The 23,637-nt window shown below is 41.7% G+C and overlaps 1 protein-coding gene across 6 annotated transcripts in view; it reads left to right on the top strand.

Annotated features, from left to right (window-relative positions):
* The window catches only part of LOC136858486 (protein vav), a 705,311-nt gene that overhangs the window by 29,545 nt on the left and 652,129 nt on the right, over positions 1-23,637 (top strand). For all 6 annotated transcript variants that reach the window (XM_067138064.2, XM_067138062.2, XM_067138063.2 and 3 more), the window contains 2 exons: positions 20,202-20,374; positions 20,471-20,533. In XM_067138064.2, coding sequence (XP_066994165.2) covers positions 20,202-20,374; positions 20,471-20,533 — 236 coding nt within the window. The remainder of the gene's footprint in view (positions 1-20,201; positions 20,375-20,470; positions 20,534-23,637) is intronic.

The following is a 23,637-nucleotide window of genomic DNA, read 5'->3' as shown; positions in this document are numbered from 1 at the left end:
GGCAGTAAATGTGGAGCGCCCTACCGCTAGACAACGCGGCATCATGGTTTGGGGCGCTATTGCGTATGATTCCACGTCACCTCTAGTGCGTATTCAAGGCACGTTAAATGCCCACCGCTGCGTGCAGCATGTGCTGCGGCCGGTGGCACTCCCGTACCTTCAGGGGCTGCCCAGTGCTCTGTTTCAGCAGGATAATGCCCGCCCACACACTGCTCGCATCTCCCAACAGGCTCTACGAGGTGTACAGATGCTTCCGTGGCCAGTGTACTCTCCGGATCTCTCACCAATCGAACACGTGTGGGATCTCATTGGACGCCGTTTGCAAACTCTGCCCCAGCCTCGTACGGACGACCAACTGTGGCAAATGGTTGACAGGGAATGGAGAACCATCCCTCAGGACACCATCCGCACTCTTATTGACTCTGTACCTCGACGTGTTTCTGCGTGCATCGCCGCTCGCTGTGGTCCTACATCCTACTGAGTCGATGCCGTGCGCATTGTGTAACCTGCATATCGGTTTGAAATAAACATCAATTATTCGTCCGTGCCGTCTCTTTTTTTCCCCAACTTTCATCCCTTTCGAACCACTCCTTCTTGGTTTTGCATTTGCTCTGTCAGTCAGTGTATCTTATCTCAGTCTGCAGAAGGTCTCGAGAATATGCTGAATGGTATGGACGAAGTCTTGGGTAAGGAGTACAAGATGAAAATAAATAAGACCAGAGCAAAAGTAATGGAGTGCAGTCGAACGAAGGCAGGTTATGCAGGAAATATTAGATTAGGAAATGAAGTCTTAAAGGAAGTAGATGCATATTGTTACTTGGGTAGTAAAATAACTAACGATGGCAGAAGTAAGGAGGACATAAAATGCAGACTAGCACAAGCAAGGAAGAGCTTTCTTAAGAAAAGAAATATGCTCACTTCAAACATTGATATAGGAATTAGAAAGATGTTTTTGAAGACTTTCGTGTGGAGCGTGGCATTGTATGGAAGTGAAACATTAACTAGCTGAGAAAGGAAGAGAATAGAAGCTTTCGAAATGTGGTGTTACAGAAGAATGCTGAAGGTGAGATGGATAGATCGAATCACGAATGAAGAGATACTGGATCGAATTGGTGAGAAGAGATCGATTTGGCTAAATTTGACGAGAAGGAGAGAGAGAATGATAGGACAAATCTTAAGACACCCAAGACTTGTTCAGTTGGTTTTTGAAGGAAGTGTAGGTGATAAGAACGGTAGGTGTAGAAGACGAAGGTATGAACATGACAAGCAGGTTAGAGCAGATGTAGGATGCAATAGTTACGTAGAAACGGAAAGGTTAGCATAGGATAGGTTGGCATTGAGGGCTGCGTCAACCAGTCTATGGATTGATGACTCAAACAACAACACTCATTGATGTCCCTTCCGACGTCACTCCTCTTCTGGAATATCACTGCTCCAAAGGCGGAGTCGCTGGCGTCCGTCTGCAGGCACATCTTCCATTGAGAGTCAGGATGAGCTAGACCGGGAGCATTGCATATCACAGCCTTAATGTATTGGAATGCTGCCTCTTCCTTGCTGGTCCATCTGAACGGGTGGTTGTTATGGAGGAGATCGGTGGGTGGTATTGCCTTCTCTTCAAATTGTGGCACGATGCTGCTATACCATCTACACAAGCCAATGAACTGGGGTACTTGTCGCTTGGTCCGCGGGCGTTGAGCTTCCTCGGTAGCTCGATTGTTCTCCGGTTGCCTTGTAAGCCTTCAGATGTTAGGGCATGGCCAAGATATTCTGCGCGGGACTGGGCAAAGTATCTCCATTTCGCTAGTCGGTCCATGAATTTTCAGTCGTTCCAGCACTTTCTTCGGGTATACAAGGTGTTCTTGATCATTCTTGCTGTGGATTGAAATGTCGTTGAGATACTCTTGAAGAAATCTCGAACATATGCTGACAATACCTTATCCATCAGTCGCATGAAAGTTGCATGAGAATTCTTCAGCCCAAAAGGCATTACTCTAAACTAGCACAATCCTCTCGGTGTCATGAAGGCGGGCAGTGGTCTAGAACTTTCCTCAACCTCCACTTGCCAGTATTCGGAGTTGAGATCCAACGTGCTGAAAATCCTAGACCCATTTTCTTGTTTCAGCGAGCCTGTCAGGTCAGGCATGGGGTAGACGTCACTAACGATCTTCTCGTTCAACTTGCGGAATTCCACACACAGTCGATACTTCCCATTCTTCCTTTTCGTTAGGACGATAGGCGAAGCCCAACAGGATGTGGAGGGTTCGATGAGACCTTGCCCTTCAATCTCTTGAATCTTGTGAATGACGAAGTTGCGCTTATCCGAGCTGGATATGGATGTTGCGTCATGGGCGAGGAATTGCTGAATTCAGTGGTACGCGTTACAGTGGTAGTCCGTTCTATTTTATTGGTGATGACTTCCGCAAAGTCCTTTAAGGGGTGTCTCAGCTCCTCTTCTTCACTTGGTTGAAGATGCCTTATCTGGATACCTCCCAAGTCTTCGTCTACTTCAGCATCCTTGAGAGTCCGGAGATTTCCATATTGCCAGACGACCGTCAGACGTCTGTCTTTTTCCAAAAGGACTTCATGAGCTGCATAGTCTAGGTCTCTTGGATCACCTTGTAATCTACCAGGAAGTTATGACCTAATATGATGTCAGGTATTAGGTTCTGAATCACTGCAACGTTAATTACATTAGGCAGGTCCATGCATTTAGCGTTTAGGTTAGCCTGTCCTTCGATGGAATGGATTACCCCGTCCGCTCCTCCCACTACCCTTCCGAGGTGGTGAGACTCCGTAGGCGGTAGTAATCTGGCAACAGTCCCATTTACAAAGGATTGGGTTGCTTGGCTGTCGAGTATGGCTGAAAAATGTTTGGTTGCCTATCTTCAAGATGATAGCTGGGTGAGGTTGGCCTGTTCCGCTCACAATCTGAGGTGCCAACGCTTACGAGTCAGTGCCACCAACACAGTCTCGACCACCACAGTTCTCGAGGCCAGCATATCGCGCTGCCGATGGGACCAGCATAGGGGACTGTTTCCCGCGGTTTACCTGGGTGTTCGGTCTGAGTAAGGTTCCAGAAGAAGAGCACGCGCAGTACACTCGTGTCTACATGGGTACCGAACTAAACGATGCTTTAAAGTATCTCGTAAGCTCCATCGGCCCGGAAACTCTCTCATACAGCGAAATTCAGTCGAAGTTGGCGGACCATTTTGACGCCAGTCGCAATAAATATGCAGAGAGCATAACATTCCGGAGCGTCATGCAGAGGGCAGGGGAGACAATCGCCAGCCTTACTCTCAAATAAAGGCAAGCATCAACACACTGTGAGTATGGAGAATTTTTAGACCGGATGGTAATTGAACAACTCCTCAAAGGTTTAGAGTCGAGGGACATGTGCGATGAAATTATTGCAAAAAACGGAGAGCTTCACAGCTGCATACGAGATAGCCTGCACACTCGAAGTCGCCCGGAACACTGCCGACGAGGTCTAGAACCCGAAAATAACCTCAAAGCCCGATTCAACCAACCGGATGGGCTACGCAAAGCCACAGTCCCGAAGGGGCGGCAACCAATGGCAACATGAGAAATCGTTCAATCGCCGACAGAAGTCTGACCAACCTAGACCTCAACAAGGATCGCGTCCAGCCAATCGAGGAACACCACGTGATCAATCGTCATCCTCGTGCGTTGGGTGTGGCGGGAACCATTCATGCAGTCAGTGCAGGATCCTCAACGCTGATTGCCGGACGTGTGGCAAGAAAGGTCACGTCGCCAAAGGGCGTAGGTCCAAACCAAAGCAGCGCAAGAGATCACGTGACCGACGAAGAGCAACCAGCCAAAAGCATTGATGCCATACATCATTTCAATAAAGTTGAGGTCGTCGGAGCAATACAGTCTCCAGGGAAGCAGTTGATAGATGTCAACATAAAGGGAACCACTATCAAGATGGAACTCGACACTTGTGCCCCCAGTTCGATGATGATGAAACTGAGATTAGGTGTGATATAACCATGATTTCCTTTGCAGAAGACTGATCGCAAATTTGCGAGCTACACTGGCCACCGTATTAACTGCATCGGCAAGACGCCAGTCACTGCCACCATTGGCACCACCTCCAGAAAACTTGATCTCTACATCGTCGACGATGAATTAGAGACGCTCCTTGGTCGAGAGTGGAGATCCCAGTTTGCACTAGAGATCAATTTCGAGCTGCTGTGTGGAAGACCAGGACAGATCCATCAATTCTCCGTCAAGCAGTCTCTGTCCCTAGAACAGCAAAAGGAACTACGACCGAGCTCGATAGCTGCAGTCGCTTAAGTGCGGCCAGTATCCAGTAATCGGGAGATAGTAGGTTCGAGCCCCACTGTCGGCAGCCCTGAAGATGGCTCTCCGTGGTTTCCCATTTTCACACCAGGCAAATGCCATGGCTGTACCTTAATTAATGCCACGGCCGCTTCCTTCCACTTCCTAGGCCTTTCCTATCCCATCGTCGCCATAAGACCCATCTATGTTGGTACGACGTAAAGCAAAATAGCAAAAAACTATGCCGTCCTCAACCAGTACCAGGATGTCTTCAGCGATACCCTCGGGAAGCTGTCTGGCCCACCAGCGAAGATGCACCTGAAGGATGGTGCCACTCCTATCTTCTCCCGAGCACGTGAAGCTCCTGTGGCCCTGCGAGGTGCCTATTCCAGAGAAATCGATGCCAAGATCGAATCTGGTTTCTACAAGAGAGTAGAAATATCGGAGTGGGCGTCGACAACTCATGTCGTCGTGAAGAAGAACGGCAAGTTGAGAATTACGGGTAACTACAAACCTACTCTCAACCCGCGGATCATCATCGATGAACACCCAATTCCGAAAGTGGTGCACTTGTTCAACCGGATGCGCGGCGCCACCCTTTTCTGCCACGTGGATGTCACGAACGCGTACACTCATTTCGAGGTTGATAATGAATTCAGCCATGCCCTCACGCTCAGCATTCCAACCATGGCCTGATCCGCCCTACTCGTGCTGTCTACGGAGTAGCCAATATCCCCGCCATCTGGCGGTGGCGAATGGAAACTGTTTTGCAGAACCTCCCAAATGCCGTAAGTTCCTTTGACGACACCATTGGTTTTGCCAATAGTTTTGAAAACCTGATAGAGATCCTCACCGCTACACTGGAGCACGTTCGCCAACACGATCTGAAGCTCAACCGAGCCAAGTGCAGCTTTGCTGAACCTGTCCTGGAAGCTCTTGGCCACAGGATCGATGCATCAGGCACCTATAAGTCTGCGCGCGCATCCGAGCTGTACGAGATGCGCCGAAACCTACGACTCCAGAAGAACTCCAGTTGTTTCTGGGTAAAGCGACATACATTGCAGCGCCTTCTTCCACAACCTGTCAACATGCTGCTGAAGGATCTTCTCGTATGGAAGCCAGAGGGCGACAGGGCTTACCAGGATATCAAGAATGTTCTAACTTCGCCTCAGGTCCTTATGCAGTATGATCCATCATTACCACTTTTCCTGGCAACATACGCCAGCAAAATCGGTCTTGGCGCAGTGCTGTCACACCGGCTTAGCAACGGATACGAACCGCCTATCGCATACGCTAGTCGGACAATGTTGGCAACGGAACAGAGTTACCCCCAGATCGATAAGGAAGAGTTCGCCATCGTCTGGGCAGTACAGAAGTTTTTGAACTATCTGTATGCTCGCCACTTCACGTTGATCACAGAACACAAACCCCTTTTTTTCTATTTGCTTTACGTCGCACCGACACAGATAGGTCTTATGGCGACGATGGGACAGTAAATGCCTGGGAGTGGGAAGGAAGCAGCCGTGGCCTTAATTAAGGTACAGCTCCAGCATTTGTCTGGTGTGAAAATGGGAAACCACGGAAAACCATCTTCAGGCTGCCCATAGTGGGGTTCGAACCCACTATCTCCCAGATGCAAGCTCACAGCTGCGCGACCCTAACCGCACGGCCAACTCGCCCGGGCACAAACCCTCGACACAGATCCTGCACGCAGATATGTCACTACCAGTCCTGTGCATTAGTCGCATGGCCAAATATGCCGACTACCTCGTACACTTTAACTACACTGTGTCTTTTAAAACGTCGAAGCAAAACGCAAACGCTGACTACTGCTCCAGAGCACCGTTACCGTCGACTGTCATCAAAATCCAAAACTCAGTCCCGCACCAGAAGGAAGAGACAGAGGATTACGATGATTTTGATTTACTTGCAGTTCACCAGACGCAGCAGTTGCCCGTCAAAGCCAAAGCCATCGCACGAGAGATGATGAAGGACCCTCATCTTGGCAGAATTGTCAAACTTCTGGAAGGAGGCCAAGATCTCACTCGCCATGACTTCAAGGCACCCGAGGCGAAATACACACTCGCCCAACTGCTTGATGTTTGAGCACAGAGTAGTAGTCCCGCCTGCCCTACGAGATGCCATCCTCAACGACCTGCACGCAGCTCACTTCGGAATCGCCAAAATGAAGGGAATGGCACGTTCCTTCGTGTTTTGGCCAGGCATCGACTCCGACATTGAGAAGATCACGAAATCCTGCACCATATGCGCAATCCATGCACACGCTCCACCCAAGTTCCGCGAGCATCACTGGGAGTACCCGAAGGCACCGTGGGAGCGCATCCACATCGACTATGCAGGCCCAGTAGCCGACACCATGCTTCTGATTGTTGTAGACGCCTACATCAAGTGGCTCGAGGTCAAGCCGACGACCTCCACGACAGCAGCAGTAACAATCACCCTGATGGACGACATGTTTACAGCGCATGGCACTCCGGTCACTGTCGTCTCGTAGAAGAATTCAAGGCCTTCCAGGAGAACAGTGGTGTAAAGTACCACAAGCTTACAGCGCCGTACCATCCATCAACTAATGGCCAAGCAGAAAGGTGTGTCCAAACACTGAAGGACGCCCTCTACGCGATTAAGACCACCAAAGGAACTCTGCAGACCAACCTGAACGAGTTCTTTCGTCAATTTCGAAAAAGCGCCGCACTCTACCACGGGACAATCACCATCTCAGCTATTTCTGGGACGAGAAATTCGGACACGTCTCAACCTGGCGAGACCCAAAGATGTTCCCATTAGTGCCTTCGAAAAACAGAAAGCAGAAATGGACTCGACGTTCCGCACACTCGAAGCGGGACAGTCTGTTTACTTCCTATCTATCTACCCGAACCTGGACAAGTGGCTTCCCGGTACCATTGCAGCCCGCATTGGAGATCTACATTATGAGATCAACCACCAGGGAAAACAAATAAAGCGGCACTTCGACCAAATTATGTCATTTCCAGGAACACAGGCGAACAGAAAGAACCCGGAGTCGACCTCTGACGGACCTGTCGAAATTCCACCTAGGCCACGACGTGTTCGGTTCTTCCAAGCACCAACTACTGCAGCACCAGTCGAGAGGATGCTGCAAGTGATCCGTGGAAACCAAACACCAACACCAGCTACACGGGCTATCCGAGTCTTACCGCGCAGATCTACACACACGCGTCGCAGACCAGTAAGATTCTCACCATAGACATAGTTAGTACAATTTAAAAGAGGGAGGAAATGCTGTGTATTCAAACTTTGTGTAACAAATGCCATTTCACACCGGACAGTTGGTAGTGTGGTGGACCCAGAGAGACTTGTAACTAGTAACCATGTGTTTTGTTCTTCTCCGTACTTAACTGTAGTTTTACCATCTAAATACATGGATTCTCTAATCAGTTTGTGTTATTTATCAACCCACAAATACAAAATAATAATAATAATAATGTGTGCTCGATATTTCCATTATTTACCCGTAGGTTAGAGAATGCTTTGCAAGTTATATTAGTCCATTACACTTGCATTAAGAACAAATGCCACTGTGTTCAAAACCAGGTATTATGTTATGGGGAGAATGATAAAGGGAAGCATTTTCCAATTATGTCACGAATATAAATTGTATTTGATTTTTCTGGATTATTTGCCATCCACTGTTGCGCTGCCAAGTTGTAAGACTTTTGGGAAGATGCATATACAGCCACATCTAAAGGTTACAATTTGTTACTGCAGTGTAGTGAAGTGTCTGCAGCACCGTTCCATTTTCTTTTGTTTTATTAATGGCGCAGTCACAGAACCACTCGTGGTTGACTATGAGCAAGCATACTTTCTTCTATTGTGAACATTTAGTATGTTTAATAAAGTGTTCTAGACAATCAATAAAATTATCTCTACTTATCCATCCTGAGTATTTGAGATGCCCAACTCCCATTTTCCCTAGTGGTCCCCATTTATACATGAATTATTTTACATTAACCCATATAAAGACGAGGAACAGTGGAATAATATTCGCAACACCGTTAAATGCATTTCACTCTTATATTAATACAAGTAGTATATATTAATACAAAATAATAGTATTGAGTAGGAGGATTAATAAATACTTTTGTATTGTAAAAGTTCAACTGTAAATAGGATAAAATGAGATTAATAGTTTACTAGCAAATATACCCGTGCTTCGCTACGGTATTCTACATTGTGTACGGATATCGAAGTAAACTACTGTATACGCAATGCATAAGACTTTTAAATTGCATGTCTCTTAGCGTTATCCAAGAAGTAGCATGGGGAGGTGCCCATACATTGTTTCCATTGTAAAGTGCAAGTTGCGGAGTTGTGAAGGTAACGGAAGGCTCACTTGCCTACTGCCATTCACAATCGAGTTGGGAAGTTTTCATTACAATAGAAGGACCCTTTTCTACTGTGCGGTCGCAATCTATTTGGGGAGTTTTCGTTACAATGGTAGGCCCCCTTTCCTACTTCCAAACACAATCGTGTAGAGGAGTTTTGAAGAAAATTGCACATTCCCTTGCCTCCAGCCAGTCAAATCGAGAGGGGAATTATTCATTACAATGATAGGCCCTCCTTACTAATGCCAGTTACACAGGAGCTGGAGGACCCCATTTCTACTGACAGTCAAAATCGATTAGGGGAGTATAGATTACAACAGCAGACGTCCTTGTGCTGACAGTCACTATCGATTTGTAAAGTATTAATTATAATGGCAGACACACCCCTGGTAGATCGCTACAAATTGACTTCAATGAATATATACAGATCGACATACGAAAGTATTTGCATGATTACAACATTGCAGAGCGTCATTTACAGATTAACAGCTGCTAAACAGTACGTTATATCGACACACGGACTGCACCATAAGTCGCCTCTTTTAACGGCTGAATGGTTGATCCTAAAACATTTCTCCGTATCTCCTCTCTTTATTACATTGAGTCAGAAACTCAGAATCGTAGAATAGGGAGAAATTTGGGCAAGGTTTCCACACACTGCATTACTTTTTGGATACATATGTGACAGCTCGAAACAGAATTTCGCTCACATATGGCTACCAGGAGGGCCAATGTTCGTGCCGATTTTTATGATTCCGTCTTTCATATAAGCAGTAGCGGCTTTTCAACTGCACCCGGTACAGCCGGGCTGCACCAACATTTATCAAAACAATTGTCTATCATTTTCCGCATCCCTATATTTTCTGTTTAAAACATATTCGTTTTAAAAACCGAAGAGTGCGCTCTATATGTTGTGATTACTCAACAGGCGTAGCGCTCATAGTTAAGCAAGCACCGCTGTTCGCTTCCTTTACGAGTGTTGCGGACAATGCAGCCTTCTCAATGCTCACAGCAGTGCGGGCTGACTTGTGACGTGTAATACAACGGTTGCTATGACAACGCTCAAGACTGTCATGGCTGCGTTCACAAAATACGTCACTGTGTAGAGTTGGAGTAGAGTATCGCGGAGTAACTGGTAAGGTTAACTCTGAGTAAGGGTATTTCGTGAACGCTTGGAGTGAATACAGAGTAACAGAATATGAATAATCAATTAAGGAAGGTTATTTGTTGTACCATAACCTCATTTGCGAGAAATTTAATGTCTTAATTTCCAGGCGAGTTTCTTCATAGCAGCGTGCTATATGAGTTATTACTACTTTCCTCACCAAGTTGTGCCTTAAAAGAGTATCCGTTATTTTTTACCTCGTAAGAACAATCTGATTACATTGATGATGAATACCAATACATCGGCTCCGCACTGGTGCACGATAAGCCATTTAGGACAAACAACTGTAAAGATTATTTGTTAACAACTATGACGAAACTGAATTTAAACATTTCCGATTGCCGGATCAACATTTGAACATCTACTCAGAGTCATTGGCCCTAAACTTTCTAAATCCAAAATCGGGGAACGAGGAAGTCCATTACAAGACCCACGAAAAAAAACCTTCTGGTTGTAATTTGGCTCTTAGCACCTGATTCGTACAGATCCGTTTCGTGAGAGTTATAAATGCACTGTGTGGTATTTCTGATCATGTAATTAAATGGTCTTATTCAGAAGGTCATCTAAAATATTTAAAAAAGTTACGTATTATACATTTACAAAGGAAATCTCATAAAGTTGAGTTTAATAAATCAGCCGATCATTCATAACATGAGTATTCTTATAAAAATTAAATCATGTTATTTCCGCCGATTATTAACATTGGTACGGTACCTATTTTTCCTGTTTTAAACGAATATATCCCCTTCTTTATTAAATACATAACGCTCTTCTTTGTCAACAAATAGAAAATAATTTGAATTCATTGCCATGTCAATATACTCGCAGTTAATATTTTTCACCGCCACCAATGAATGCATTACTGCGCATGTCGAGTTAAATCTACCCACCTGTTTACGCAGAGTAAAAAGAGTATACTCAGAGTTAACTCGAATGCATTTTCTGAACGCCTTGTAGAGTTAACTCGTTAATTTTGTGAACGGATCGAGTTAACTCCGAGTTTACTCGGAGTTGGAGAGTAGTATTTTGTGAACGCAACCCATGAGTACGCATACAGTTGTATTTTGCGTGGTGCAGCCCAGCGAGTCTCTGGGATATTCGGCTGCTTGGCTCGAGCTGGGACAATATTATCCGAACACACCCGAACATGTAAGCCGCCCTCTCTGCTAAGGTTGAGCCAAGACCAACTACAATTACATCAGACCGTAATCCAGAAAAAACATGGCGTACACCGGTGTGCGATATGAGAGATTGTGGGAAAGGTTATGGATGCTTATTCTGAGTCACCTAAAGAAAATATCACAAGTCGAACGTCATGAAATGCAACTCACTAACTCAAAATATGAATAATTAAACACCAAAAGTAGCTTTATCGCGTACTGTAAGTCTAAATGAAATTTCAGAGGGGAAAATAACGAAGGGGGAATTATTGCATCAATGTCCGGTTGAAACATACACAGAGTATAAGAATATTTCACATATAAATCTCCGGTCAGCAAATACAATATATGGATGTCAAGAAAGAACATTATTAACCTTACATGAAATACTATGTAACACCACCATTAATCACAGCCAATTATGTAAAATTTCTCCAACAAAATTGCAACCCTCTAAAATCCTCCTGTATTGTTGAGTAGGTACAAGCTATATTTGTATGATACACTTGACCAACTAAAGCACTCGTAACCTTAAAACTCACCAGAATTGATGCCATAATAGTATTTTATTTAAAATAGAACACAATCCTCATGATCACTCGCGGGAAATGGGGTTAGGTTTAGTTTACGCATGTTCATTGTAAAACGTTGAAAATTAATTACATTCTTGCACCACCGTTCAAGATTAATTTAGTCTCTAAACCACAAATCTTGGTCATGATTTTCCGGATCTTTCTGGGACTGATTTATTGTTCTTTGTAGTAAGTTACCTACGTTGACTGATAGGGCAAATGCTAGGATATGCATCATTAGTTTTAACTTCGGAAATTTGCGCGGCACTGAAATGTCGTATGGCTTTTAGTGCCGGGATATCCCAGGATGGGTTCGGCTCGCCAGGTGCAGGTCTTTCTATTTGACACCCGTAGGCGACCTGCGCGTCGTGATGAGGATGAAATGATGATGAAGATAACACATACACCCAGCCCCCGTGCCATTGGAATTAACCAATTAAGGTTAAAATCCCCGACCCGGCCGGGAATCGAACCCGGGACCCTCTGAACCGAAGGCCAGTACGCTGACCGTTCAGCCAACGAGTGCGCGGCACTGGAATTAGATCACCACCTTCTATGGGTATCCCTTTCAGACCCAAGACTAAGCGGAGAGAGGTTTTGTTTTTTGCAATTTTCGTTGTTTAATACCTCAATTGATCACAGAAACATAAAAAAGCTGTTGCAGCAAAAAATCTTATTCCATTGTTGTTTTTTATGACCCACACATTTGTGTGGGCTGGGTCTATACTCAGTCGTTTTAGTGGAGAAGTAGTAAAGTTTGTAAAGTTCACTTTATATTTATGAATATCAATATAGCAATGAAACAGATTTTTCTAGAAGGAGATTGAAGGTAGAGATAATATACACGTTCTATCACATCTTTTTTTTATTTATCTAATATACACAATACAATCAGTGAGAAATTGTCCCAAATTTTGAAGAAAATAATAAATATTTGTGAAAAATGCTTACGCTTATTACATCATTTCTTGTGGAATTCCCTCAAACACATATTCTTACTTGTTAGGCAAAGGTAAATATTACACTTAGTACATCGCATTCTGGTTCGGCTGGATCAGATGGTCATGCGACTCATGCACGCCGTCGGCAGTTCATTAGCACCTGGCCAGTGCGCAAAACCTTCGAGCATTTTGTCCACACATGGGAGTGGTGCACACATCTTCTTGTTGGTGGATCTCTTTCTTGTTCTTCCTACTCTTCAAAGGGCACTAAGTCTGTTGATGCAATAAGTATTTCAGCTAAGGCTAATCGAAATTTCATTAGATCAAGAATGTCTTTCTTCGCAACTCCATTGCATACAGCATCTTTCCTGTACTCCATCCACGCATTAACGGTCGCCAGACCAATAAGGCGAATAGTGGTTTTCAGTGTCCACTTCTTTGTTTTAAAGAAGGTTCAGGTACTCTTCCAACAGCTGATCGCAGGTATCGACATCGTCCATCTTTTCATTATATTTTTTGTGTGCGTTTGGAATTGGTACTTAAATGTACTTCTTTTCCTTTTTGTCTCATCTCTCTACTTCAAGAAGAGGGGTTTCTCCATGTAAATTTGATGCCATGGTCAACCACTTTAGAGTCCTTCCATCAAATTAAACACATTCCATCATCTGATTGGCATACCTCCTCAATTTCACGTTTTTACCATATTTTGGTCGGGTTTAAATGTTTTATTTTTCACTCTTTTCATCATAATAGTGCCACTTCCATAGATTTCTTTCTCACATAGGGCATCAAGAAGGTGTATGGTTGTGAAATGTCTGTCAAAATAAATTCTTGACCTGTACATTGTGTTCTTGATAGATGAAGAACAATATATTTCTGAAATTTAAAGGTTATGTTAAAGCAAAACTATGGCGTATGTTAAATAATTGCTGTAAACATAGCAGTTATTTAATTACACTGTAATCTGTATTCATACATTAAGGAAATAATACCGTATATTCCTTTCCTTGGGCCATTTGTTAGTTGAGGAATAAGAATAAGGTCAGCACACTTCAGTCCCAGCCCACACAAACGTGTGGGTAAAATTTTGTGAAGCTCTACAGGAAAATAAACAAACTATAATTTGCCGTATCTATGCATCAAAAATACTAATAAGGTATTAGTTTACACATTATTCAGTTTGATATCAATATCTAACCAAATAAGGTAGTTATGAACAGACTTACCTGATAATGCACCGGTTGCCATGATGACCGCCAAAACCATCAGAATCAACGTACTTCATAGGTCTTCCACAGAAGCACAGCACCAATTAATGCATATCAAATAGTTCGCACAAACCTATGCTTTAAAACTAAACGGTTCAGAATATTCTCGGTCACTGTAATGAATTGTACCAACTGTTGAAATGTACCCACACAAACGTGTGGGTAGGGTCTGAAAGGGGTATATAATGTCTTCCCTCACAATACATTTGATTTCAAAAATGATAAAATGATTAACACACACAACATTATTAGGCCTATGATTCGGTTCTAAGTTTTCTTTACGAATGCTCTTAACCCAATTTTGCCTTAATACTAGGTCTTTTAGAAACGGGAACACTGAAGCTCTTACTTACATCCAGGCACACAGCACATTAAAACTATAAACATATTGCATAGGTAACTAAAAATGAAGAAAATACTTTCAGCGAAGAACACGAAAATCAACATTAACCTAATCACCACCGATATTGTTGGAATTAATAAGCTCTTTGAGAACAAACAGATTCTTATGACACTGAAAGAGAATCTATAACCTTCTTAAGACTATAAATAAATATAATGTACGATTAATAATATTCAAATTTCCGTAAATATTTCGTAACAACACGGCTTACACAAATCAAAAGAAACGCATGCTAGCACTCCAGCTGCCGCCATTATGGACAGTTTCGATAGGTCGGTTAAGGTCTGAGATATTGTAGTTGGTCTTGGTAGAGCACATGCGGACTCCTATAGCATTGCTGCCAATATTAGTATCTCAATCTCACGCTAAAACACAATCAAAGACACATTTACTAGTATTTTGTCGCGAGAGTTGTGGCTACTGTTACGCCAGCTGTAACAAGAAGCTTCTTATAAATTTCAACGTGTGGTGCACGGAGTATTCTTTTATAGTTTTTATAATGCGAATCTAGGTCGTATGGCGGATTAGTTGTGAGTGAACTGTAAATAACATAAGCGCATTTGAAGAGCATTTAGTAGCACAGCTCACACCGTGAGCTCTTGGCATTTTTATAGTTACTGTGTGAAGCGTAGAATAATTATTGCCGTATGGATGTTTGGAGTGGAAGTGCGTTTGAAATTCATTAGGAATATAAATATGTAGCGTGCGAGGTCGTACTTATAGTATTTAAATCTTTTCTTATACTGTGAAAGAAGAGTGTTCCCTCCAAAGCGTGCTTTAACATGGAACCATCCGTGGATTTAGTTTGTAATTTAAGAGAAACTTCGTTTTCGAAATAGAAGGAGGAGGATAAAAAAGAAATTCTATCAAGCAATCGTCTCCAGCCAGTTTTGACTTATCAGAAAATAACAGGTACTGCCTCCGGAAAGATGCACACACGAAATTTCCAGGTATCTTGGTGTAGTAGTTATCCGTGGTTATGTGGTAGTCATTATTTGCAGAAACTCTTTTGTTGGCCTTGTCTTATTCCTGGAGTGAAACAGGGAGTCTGGAATCACACAGGATTTGAAAATATGTCCTGTGCTAATATGTCTTTCCAAAAGCACGAAGGTTCCTCGGAGCATATAGAAATGCCGTGCGATTTAAAGAACTTAAGAAGAATCAGAATCAAATTGCTGACGCTTTAAGAGGAAATGCTCGTCTATACATCACAAAATGTTATTGAGAATGTGAGGCTTAACAGACGTTTCATGCGATTACCAATCGATGCAGTTTTATTTATTTCTAAGCAGGAAATGGCATTTAGAGGCCATGATGAGAGCGACTCCTCCTTAAATAGAGGGAATTTGAAAGAACTGTTGAAACTTGTAGTTTCCAGCAGCTCATTAGAAATGCAGCAGCATTATGCTTCTATAAAGAAAGTTTTTAGTGCAGAATCGAAAACTATACAATGTTAGTTAATAGACTGCATCTATACCTTCATTAGGGATGCTGTGAAAGGAGAAATTTTAGAAACCTCTTTCTTTTCAGTTCAGGTCGACGATACAACTGATATCACAAAGAAATCGCAGTGTTCGGTGATACTTCGGTATATTACCCACAAAGGTGCGCTAGTTGAACGCTTTCTTATTTTATTTGACGTTAGTTCGGACCGCACGGCGATTACTTTATTCAGCTTGCTGCAGACTATTTTGAGTGAATTTTCCTACAAAACTAAATTGATTGCCTAGTGTTATGATGGAGCTAGTGTCATGGCAGGTCATCTAAATGGTCTTCAAACTAAGGTCAAGGAAGATGCCCCTTAAGCATTATTTGTACATTGTTTGGCACACCGATTAAATCTAGTGGTAAAGCAAAGTATTACCAACATATCAGAGTGCCGTTTTTCTTGCGAGTCTTGGTGGTATTCCTTAATTTTTTCGTTCATCAGCCAAAAGAACTTTCGTTACTGGTTCAGTAATTGCGAAGCGAATACCATCTGGTATGGATACACGTTGGTCTTCGCATGGGAAACTTTTGAGCGTGGTTGTCGAGGAGTGGGAGGGATTGAAATAAATGTTTGAAAGACTCACGTACGATCCTCAGTCAGATGAAAAAACTTCGTCAATCAGAGGGGTTGTTTAATAACTTCAGTAGCTTTCAATTCACATTTTTATCAATAGTATTCAGTGACAGTTTTTAGCTTGCTAATATATTATTTAATGTGCTCCAAAAGAAGTCTTTGGACGTTAACTTCTGCCTCTCAAAAATAAGCACCATACGACAACTAATACTAGGTAAAAGGAATGAAGAAACATTTAAAACCTATTTTCGTACGGCTGAGAAGAAAACCAAAATTGAAGTAAAAAGACATTCTGGTTTAAAAACAGAAAGTGAAATTTTTCTAAAGTATCGAGATTGATACATGATTTCAAGATATGCAGAAGCTCCACTTTCTTTGCTTAGGAGATAGCTCAAAGTTTGAAGAATTTTCTAAAATACTCCCTCTTGATGCTCTAGAGAACTTAAAAATATCTTATCCCACGACATTTGACACACACACAGGTTAAAAAATGAACTTCAGTTTATCTATTCTTATTCACCTACAAAAACACCAGTTTGGAGGAAATAATTCTGTCGCTCAATAAAAATGAACTCACAGACGTTTTCAAAGAAACATGTAAATTATTTTGTTTAATACTTACCATACCGTCTACCAGCTCCTCAGTAGAAAGAAGCTTTTCGTGCCTTAAGCGAATAAAAACCTACTTAAGGAATTCAACATCGCAGGAGAGGTTGACTGCGTTGGTAACCATATCCCTGGAGAAGTCACTGCTTAGCGACTTGATGGATACAATGCCCTTTTACGATGACATCATTGACAAGTTCGCTGCTTCAAAGGACCGAAGAATAGATTTAACGTACAAGCAATAGACGTTACCGAATGTAAGAGTGTTGTATAAGGTATTATATGCTGACGAGGTCTGTGATAGGAATTTAATGTTGCTTAAAATATAGTCATGGAATCAAAATCACGCAGATTTCTAGTTCGACGCTGAGTTGATAAATATGTTTTCTGCGAATGAAGTTGTATGTCAATGTCTACGAATATTGGAAAATGATCGCTGAGAAGAGTATCTTTATGCGTATACCATATTGCTTTATATTCTAGATTCCTGGAACAAATTAATAAATCTACCACACCATTAGAGTTTCCTGGTGATTATGAACGCATAGGCGAGCCGCCGTTTAAAATAAATATCTGGTTATCTAATACTGCATTTAAAATATCTTTGTTGTTGTATGGACACATCCCCAGTCAATGTGATGTCCGTTTAGATTGCCTGCTATACTGAAACTTTGTTGGGATTAAAATTGAGCAAAATACTGATTCCATTTAATGGCGTGTCCCTGTATTGTAGGTGGACAGTATATGTTCACAATAATTGAATTGTATACCCTCACTGCTAAAGAGTATGTGCTAGGAATAATATAATTTAGTACTTTTGTTGTACATTTTTCATAGAGGTTGTGATATCGATTCTCTTGGGACATGCTCCAAAATAGGATTTCGCAGTATAGCGTGATACCCTGCCTTGTCTAAACCTGGAATCGGGGCTCGTGGTATGGTTTTGTGGACCACTTTATTGAATTTGCGCTTTCATGGTGTCTCCTGTGGAGACGTATATTAGTTTCAATTAAAGTAAGCACGCACCCATACTCACAATCATCCATCCGTTCAGCATTGTAACCTGGTTCATAATAGTTGGACTCAGCACGATTCTTGTAATAAAATGATGGGGATATTCTTGAATTAATTATATTAATTCATATTTTGGAGTAAGACTCCTACCATTCCATTGCATTATTCGCATCCTACTGTACGAAAAACTGACTAACCTTATCAAAGAGGATTTTAAGTAAATGCACCCATTGAGTTTATTCCCCCAAAACCTCGGCTAACCGCTGGAGATCTCTCTTGATTTCAGCTTGGACATACTTTTTTTGAGCTTGGGAGTTTATTGAGATAGGATGGAGTCTGATGATTTGATGGATTTGAAGCTGTGTGAGTTGAAGGTTCCACGTGCACATTTTTCATACAGGTTGTGATATCGATTCTCTTGGGACATGCTCCAAAATAGGATTTCGCAATATAGCGTGATACCCTGTCTTGTCTAAACCTGGAATAGGGGCTCGTGGTATGGTTTTGTGGACCACTTTATTGAATGCTTTCATGGTGTCTCATGTGGAGACGTATTGTCGGGTTCACGAATCGGAGGAAAGAGACGTGAGACTTGAAGAGGGGAAAATTCCTTTGGCTGTAGTTTTTCTTATGCTTGTTGAAAAGATATATTGTCAACACACATAATGCAGTTAATCACTATTTGTTGCTTATGAAATTCACAGCGATCTGAACTCACACTGTGATTAAGTCCGCGATGGAGGCATTTCCTTAATTCATCAGATAATTTTTCAGTTTCATGAGTCATAGAGCAATGACCACATCGCGGGATTCTGGTTTCGACAGTTCTTGATAGTATGCTCATACCTTTGACATTTGCCACAAATAATGGGACGAAATATAAAAGTCTGTACTTCTAACATTACATGAAAAATGGCGACAAATTAGGGCAATGTTTGGCATTTGCAGGTGATCTTTTTTGTTCAGGTGGGAATGTAGTTAGTTTGACCGTCAACTGTCACTGTTTTGCTTAATCTTTGGGGCTTGACAGTATGAATTGGGGATTTTATGTATTTGACAATATCCTCCTCCGTCAAATTCTTATCTACTCTCCTAATTTAACCAATGGGAAAAATGCTGGACTCCGGTATGAAATCTCTAAGATTTTTATATTCCAAAATTGGGTGGAGAAGAAAATTGTTGGCATGGTAAGTGGAGCTGAAGGGAAGTTGAATTATCTTAGCAGCCTTTTCGTGATGGATGTTATGCCTGCTATTTGATTATCATAAAAATCCAACCAAGCGCCATTGGATGTATACTGCTAATATTTTTGTAATCTGTTGATTCCACATATACTACATAATTGTGGACCCCTATGATCAGGGTAGTAATATAGTCCATTGTTAATAACGTTCTGACCAGTTTGAATATTGGATGAATGGTGTTCACCACTGAGAGTTTGATTGAAAATTTCATCATTATTTCCGACTGCACTGTTTCTTCATGATCGATGTTACTAGAAGAGTCTATTTCTGGTGAGCGGTTAGTTCTTCCGCCCCCACTATCGAATAGAGCCATACTACTAGAGTAAGGCGTGCTTTATTATTCACTTTACACTTCGCACACGACACAACCGATGCTGAGAACCGCACACTATGAATGCTTGAAACAAACTATCACAGAATAACAACAAACAGGAAAAGGGTAGTAGGGAGAGGAAGTTACTAAATCCTACCAAATGTATAAACCAAAAATTACCTATTATCGGCACACTTTATCTTGGTGCATTTGTGTACGGGGGTGAGGAGTAAGGAGGGAGCTGTCCCGGTTCCGATAGTGCTGCCAACTGAATGAAAATGAAATCTGAATTGAATCGAGAATATGATCGATCGATATGAAGTTTCTAAACCGTTATTGTCTTAAGCCAACAACTATGTCACATACACATTATATAACATTTCTCGATGCGAATCTTGTTCCTAGCATGAATTCTATAGTTTGGCTTTGCTGTGTAAACAACAAAAGTACTAGTACGTAAAGTGTACGCCAGATGTCGCACAACGATGCTTAAGCGATTCATAGTTTGTGTTTCAAAGGTTGCCAGCACGAATCTCGAAGATTGCCGAGGTCAACGGGTTCAGCACTAGGGTGTAAATGCACCAAGATAAAGTGTGCCGATAATAAGTGTATCATACCTCCACAGCTTTCCATGCTTGTTTCATCCCTTAAAACAACAATCATCATTAACAATATCAAGAAGAATATTTACCCTGTATCTATTTTCAATGTAACCAATTTGTAAACTACAATTATTATTTTTAACTTAGATGTTTATATGTTGTTTCAGTGCCTTTGCCTACAAAATATCAAGCTGTTTCTGTGCACTTGCCAAGATGTTTTTGGATTGAAGGATTCAGATTTATTTGAACCATCCATGCTATTTGAAATTCATGATATTTACCAAGTCATCTACACACTGTCAAAACTTTCCAACTGTAACAAAGCTCAAAAGAGTGTACCGTAAGTTCATTTGTGATAAAATAGTATGTACAATAATAACATAGTTACTTGAAACTGAAAATGAACTGGTGCAATAAATCATTATTTTCTTTATAGGGGCTTCTTCTTTCAGAAGAATCAAATATTCACCCAGACTGACATTTCAAAGAAGTTGAGTATGTAAGTAAATTATTAAATTTTGTAGATAATTATAGAGGTGAAATATGCACATGGTTATGTATATCAAATCACTAGACTCCTTTGCAATTGATTCTTAAATCAGGTATCAGTGTTTACAGTGCAGATTGTTGTGGAAGTCCAATAAGTACAGTGATTGGGTGTTTAAAAAATTCATCCAGTGTAGTATAGATATTCAAACTTTCTATTTGCAACAGCTTCACTCACTGTTAAAGGTTTAAAATGTGATGGTAGTCTGACTAAAATCTATGTCTCCTTCTCTTAAATTAGGCGTCTTCATAATTTTAGATCGTGGATGTTCGAATTCTATGTAAAATTGAAGGTCTCATGGTTATGATCACAACAGTCACGTAAAGCTGTCAACTTGCTTTTACTTCAAGGTCATAAGACTATTCATAATCACAATTAAGAGGGCAAAAAATATATAAGTTCGATTAATAATAGTATTTATGTCTCTCCCTGAGTCCTGTTTCTGTAATGGGGTCTAACGAGCTCGATAGCTGAAGTCGCCTAATTGCGGCCAGTATCCAGTATTCGGGAGATAATGGGTTAGAACCGCACTGTCGGCAGCCCTGAAAATGATTTTCCGTTGTTTCTCATTTTCACACCAGGCATCCTTCGCACTCCTAGACATTGCGTCTCCCATCGTCGCCATAAGACCTATCTGTATCAGTGCGACGTAAAGCGACTTGTAAAAAAATGGGGTCAGGGATGAAGTGAGATTAATTCATATCGTTTTTTTGGCCAGATTCCTTTCTTGACACCAACCTCAGCTGAGGAGTTAATAAAGATGAAATGTATGACAGTGAATGAAATTAGGGTACCGGTAAGCATTGAATGTTAGATGCAACGATGTAACAATGTAAAGTCACTACCATGACTCACTAATATATATTACCACGTAACACATATAGAACATGATAACACGTGAAATATTTACACAAAAATTTACAATTATTGATCCACATAGTGGTATTGATACAATTGAACTATTACAACTCGCTATATAAGAATATAATGTCCACTTAATTAACTGAACTCATGCAAAATTTACATTAGATCACAATTGGCCCGCTGTTCGGGTGTCAATATAGCTGATATACGATAGCTCATTACGTAGCAACACTTCAATTCTAATTTAACTCATTGAACTCTCACAACATTCTTTATATATAGTCTGACTATGATTCTGGATAATTCAGCTTTCTTACAACATACTATTAATACAAGATACTAGGAAGGATCTGCACTTAACATCCAGAAATACGTGGTAAGTCTCTGTTCTAGAATTATCTAAAATCACCTAAAATACTATACAGATACTCTTGGTACATAAAGGTTCCAGATTTCATTTGTGTCAACACATACAACTTGAAGTTTCGTGAGCACTTGGGACACACAAAGGATTGTTTACAAGTGTTTAGCATGACGTAACCTCAATCCACAGTTCTCAAGTTAACACACGTACAACTAGAAGTTTCCTGAACAATTTGGAGCACATGAAGGATTATTTACAATTGATAAACATAACTTACTATATCGGTACACGAGCTGCATACACATGATTAAATCGAAATACATATATAACATATGGAAAATTGTTTTCAGTTATGCACATACATATCTTGTGTCCATATTCGTGATTAAGAACAAGCACCGTATAAGGTGTTCAGTTATAATTATTGTATTTACGTCTAACCCTTAGTGTCGTTTCTTGGCCAGGGATGAGGTGAGATGAATTTATATGGCACTCTTATATATGGCCGGATGCCCTTACAGACACTAACCTCTCCTGGAGAGTTAATGAAGATTAAATGAATGATTGTGAATTAAATTTGGTAAGGATGTAAAAGGAATTGCCTGTGGCCTATAAATATGAACTCTCCCAGTATTTTCCTGGCAGTAAATATGGTAAACCGTAGAAAATGGTTCTCCGGACAACCAATGGTGTGGTTTGAACTCACACGTCTCCCAAATGCAGAGTTTGACTCTATAGCCGTAGTTAGCGATGGGTCGAACCAGTTCATTCCTATGAACTACTTCACTCATTCACACTCTTTACTGTGAACCGTTCAAATGAAGTAGTTCGTTCATGAAGTAGTTCATGAAGTAATCAAGCCCGATGAAGCTGATGAGTATGTCGTTCAGCAGCGACTTCGTTCACAGTATCTCACTCACTCAATAAAGCTTCATAATACTTAATAATATTACCAACAGATGACAGAGCTATGTAATTATGGACCAAATAGCTTGCTTGCTTACAGCATCTAGATGATGGTTGATAGTAAGGTAAGGTAAGGGTTATTCTGCCCGAAGGCAGGTCCGAACCTCCGCAGGGGTGCTCCTGAGCCGGAGTTTACGTGCGGTAGGGTGGCCAATTCCTTTCCGCTCCTCCATTCCCTTACCCCCCACCAACAGAGCGTGGCAACCCATCCAATGGTTGATAGGGACAGGGAAAAGATAAAGATATAACGAAAGAAGGAAATACATTTAATCTAGGGTCATCTTATTCACATGATGCACTCAACAGTGTCTTTACCTGCCATGTGATACCTGTTTTAGCTGTACTCTGGCAGAAGACGCCAGGGTTACGAACGTTATTCATCATAACATAGGTAATATTTTTTCCTCTTAAAATTCAGTTCGAAATAGAATGAATATGACTACCTACCACTGCCATAAATATCTGTTTATCTACCTTGATGAATCTTTCATATAGTTATCCTTCTGTGGGCGGGGCGGTAGAATAACCCCCACGGTAACCCCCTGCCTGTCGTAAGAGGTGACTAGAAGGGGCCCCAGGGGCTCTGAACTTTGTAGCGTGGGTTAGCGACTATGGGGCCCTTAGCTGAGCCCTGGCATTGCTTCCACTTACTTGTGCCAGGCTCCTCACTTTCATCTACCCTATCCGACCTCCCTTGGTCAACTCGTGTTCTTTTCCGACCCCGACGTTATTAGAGCACTCGAGGCCTAGGGAGTTCTTCATTTTCACGCCCTTCTTGGCCTTTGTCTTCCTTTGGCCGATACCTTCATTTTTCGAAGTGTCGGATCCCTTCAGTTTTTTCTCTCTGATTAGTTTTAATAGA

This window comes from Anabrus simplex, chromosome 1, assembly GCF_040414725.1.
Source record: "Anabrus simplex isolate iqAnaSimp1 chromosome 1, ASM4041472v1, whole genome shotgun sequence".
Taxonomy (NCBI): domain Eukaryota; kingdom Metazoa; phylum Arthropoda; class Insecta; order Orthoptera; family Tettigoniidae; genus Anabrus; species Anabrus simplex.
This window is presented reverse-complemented; position numbering and strand designations above follow the sequence as displayed.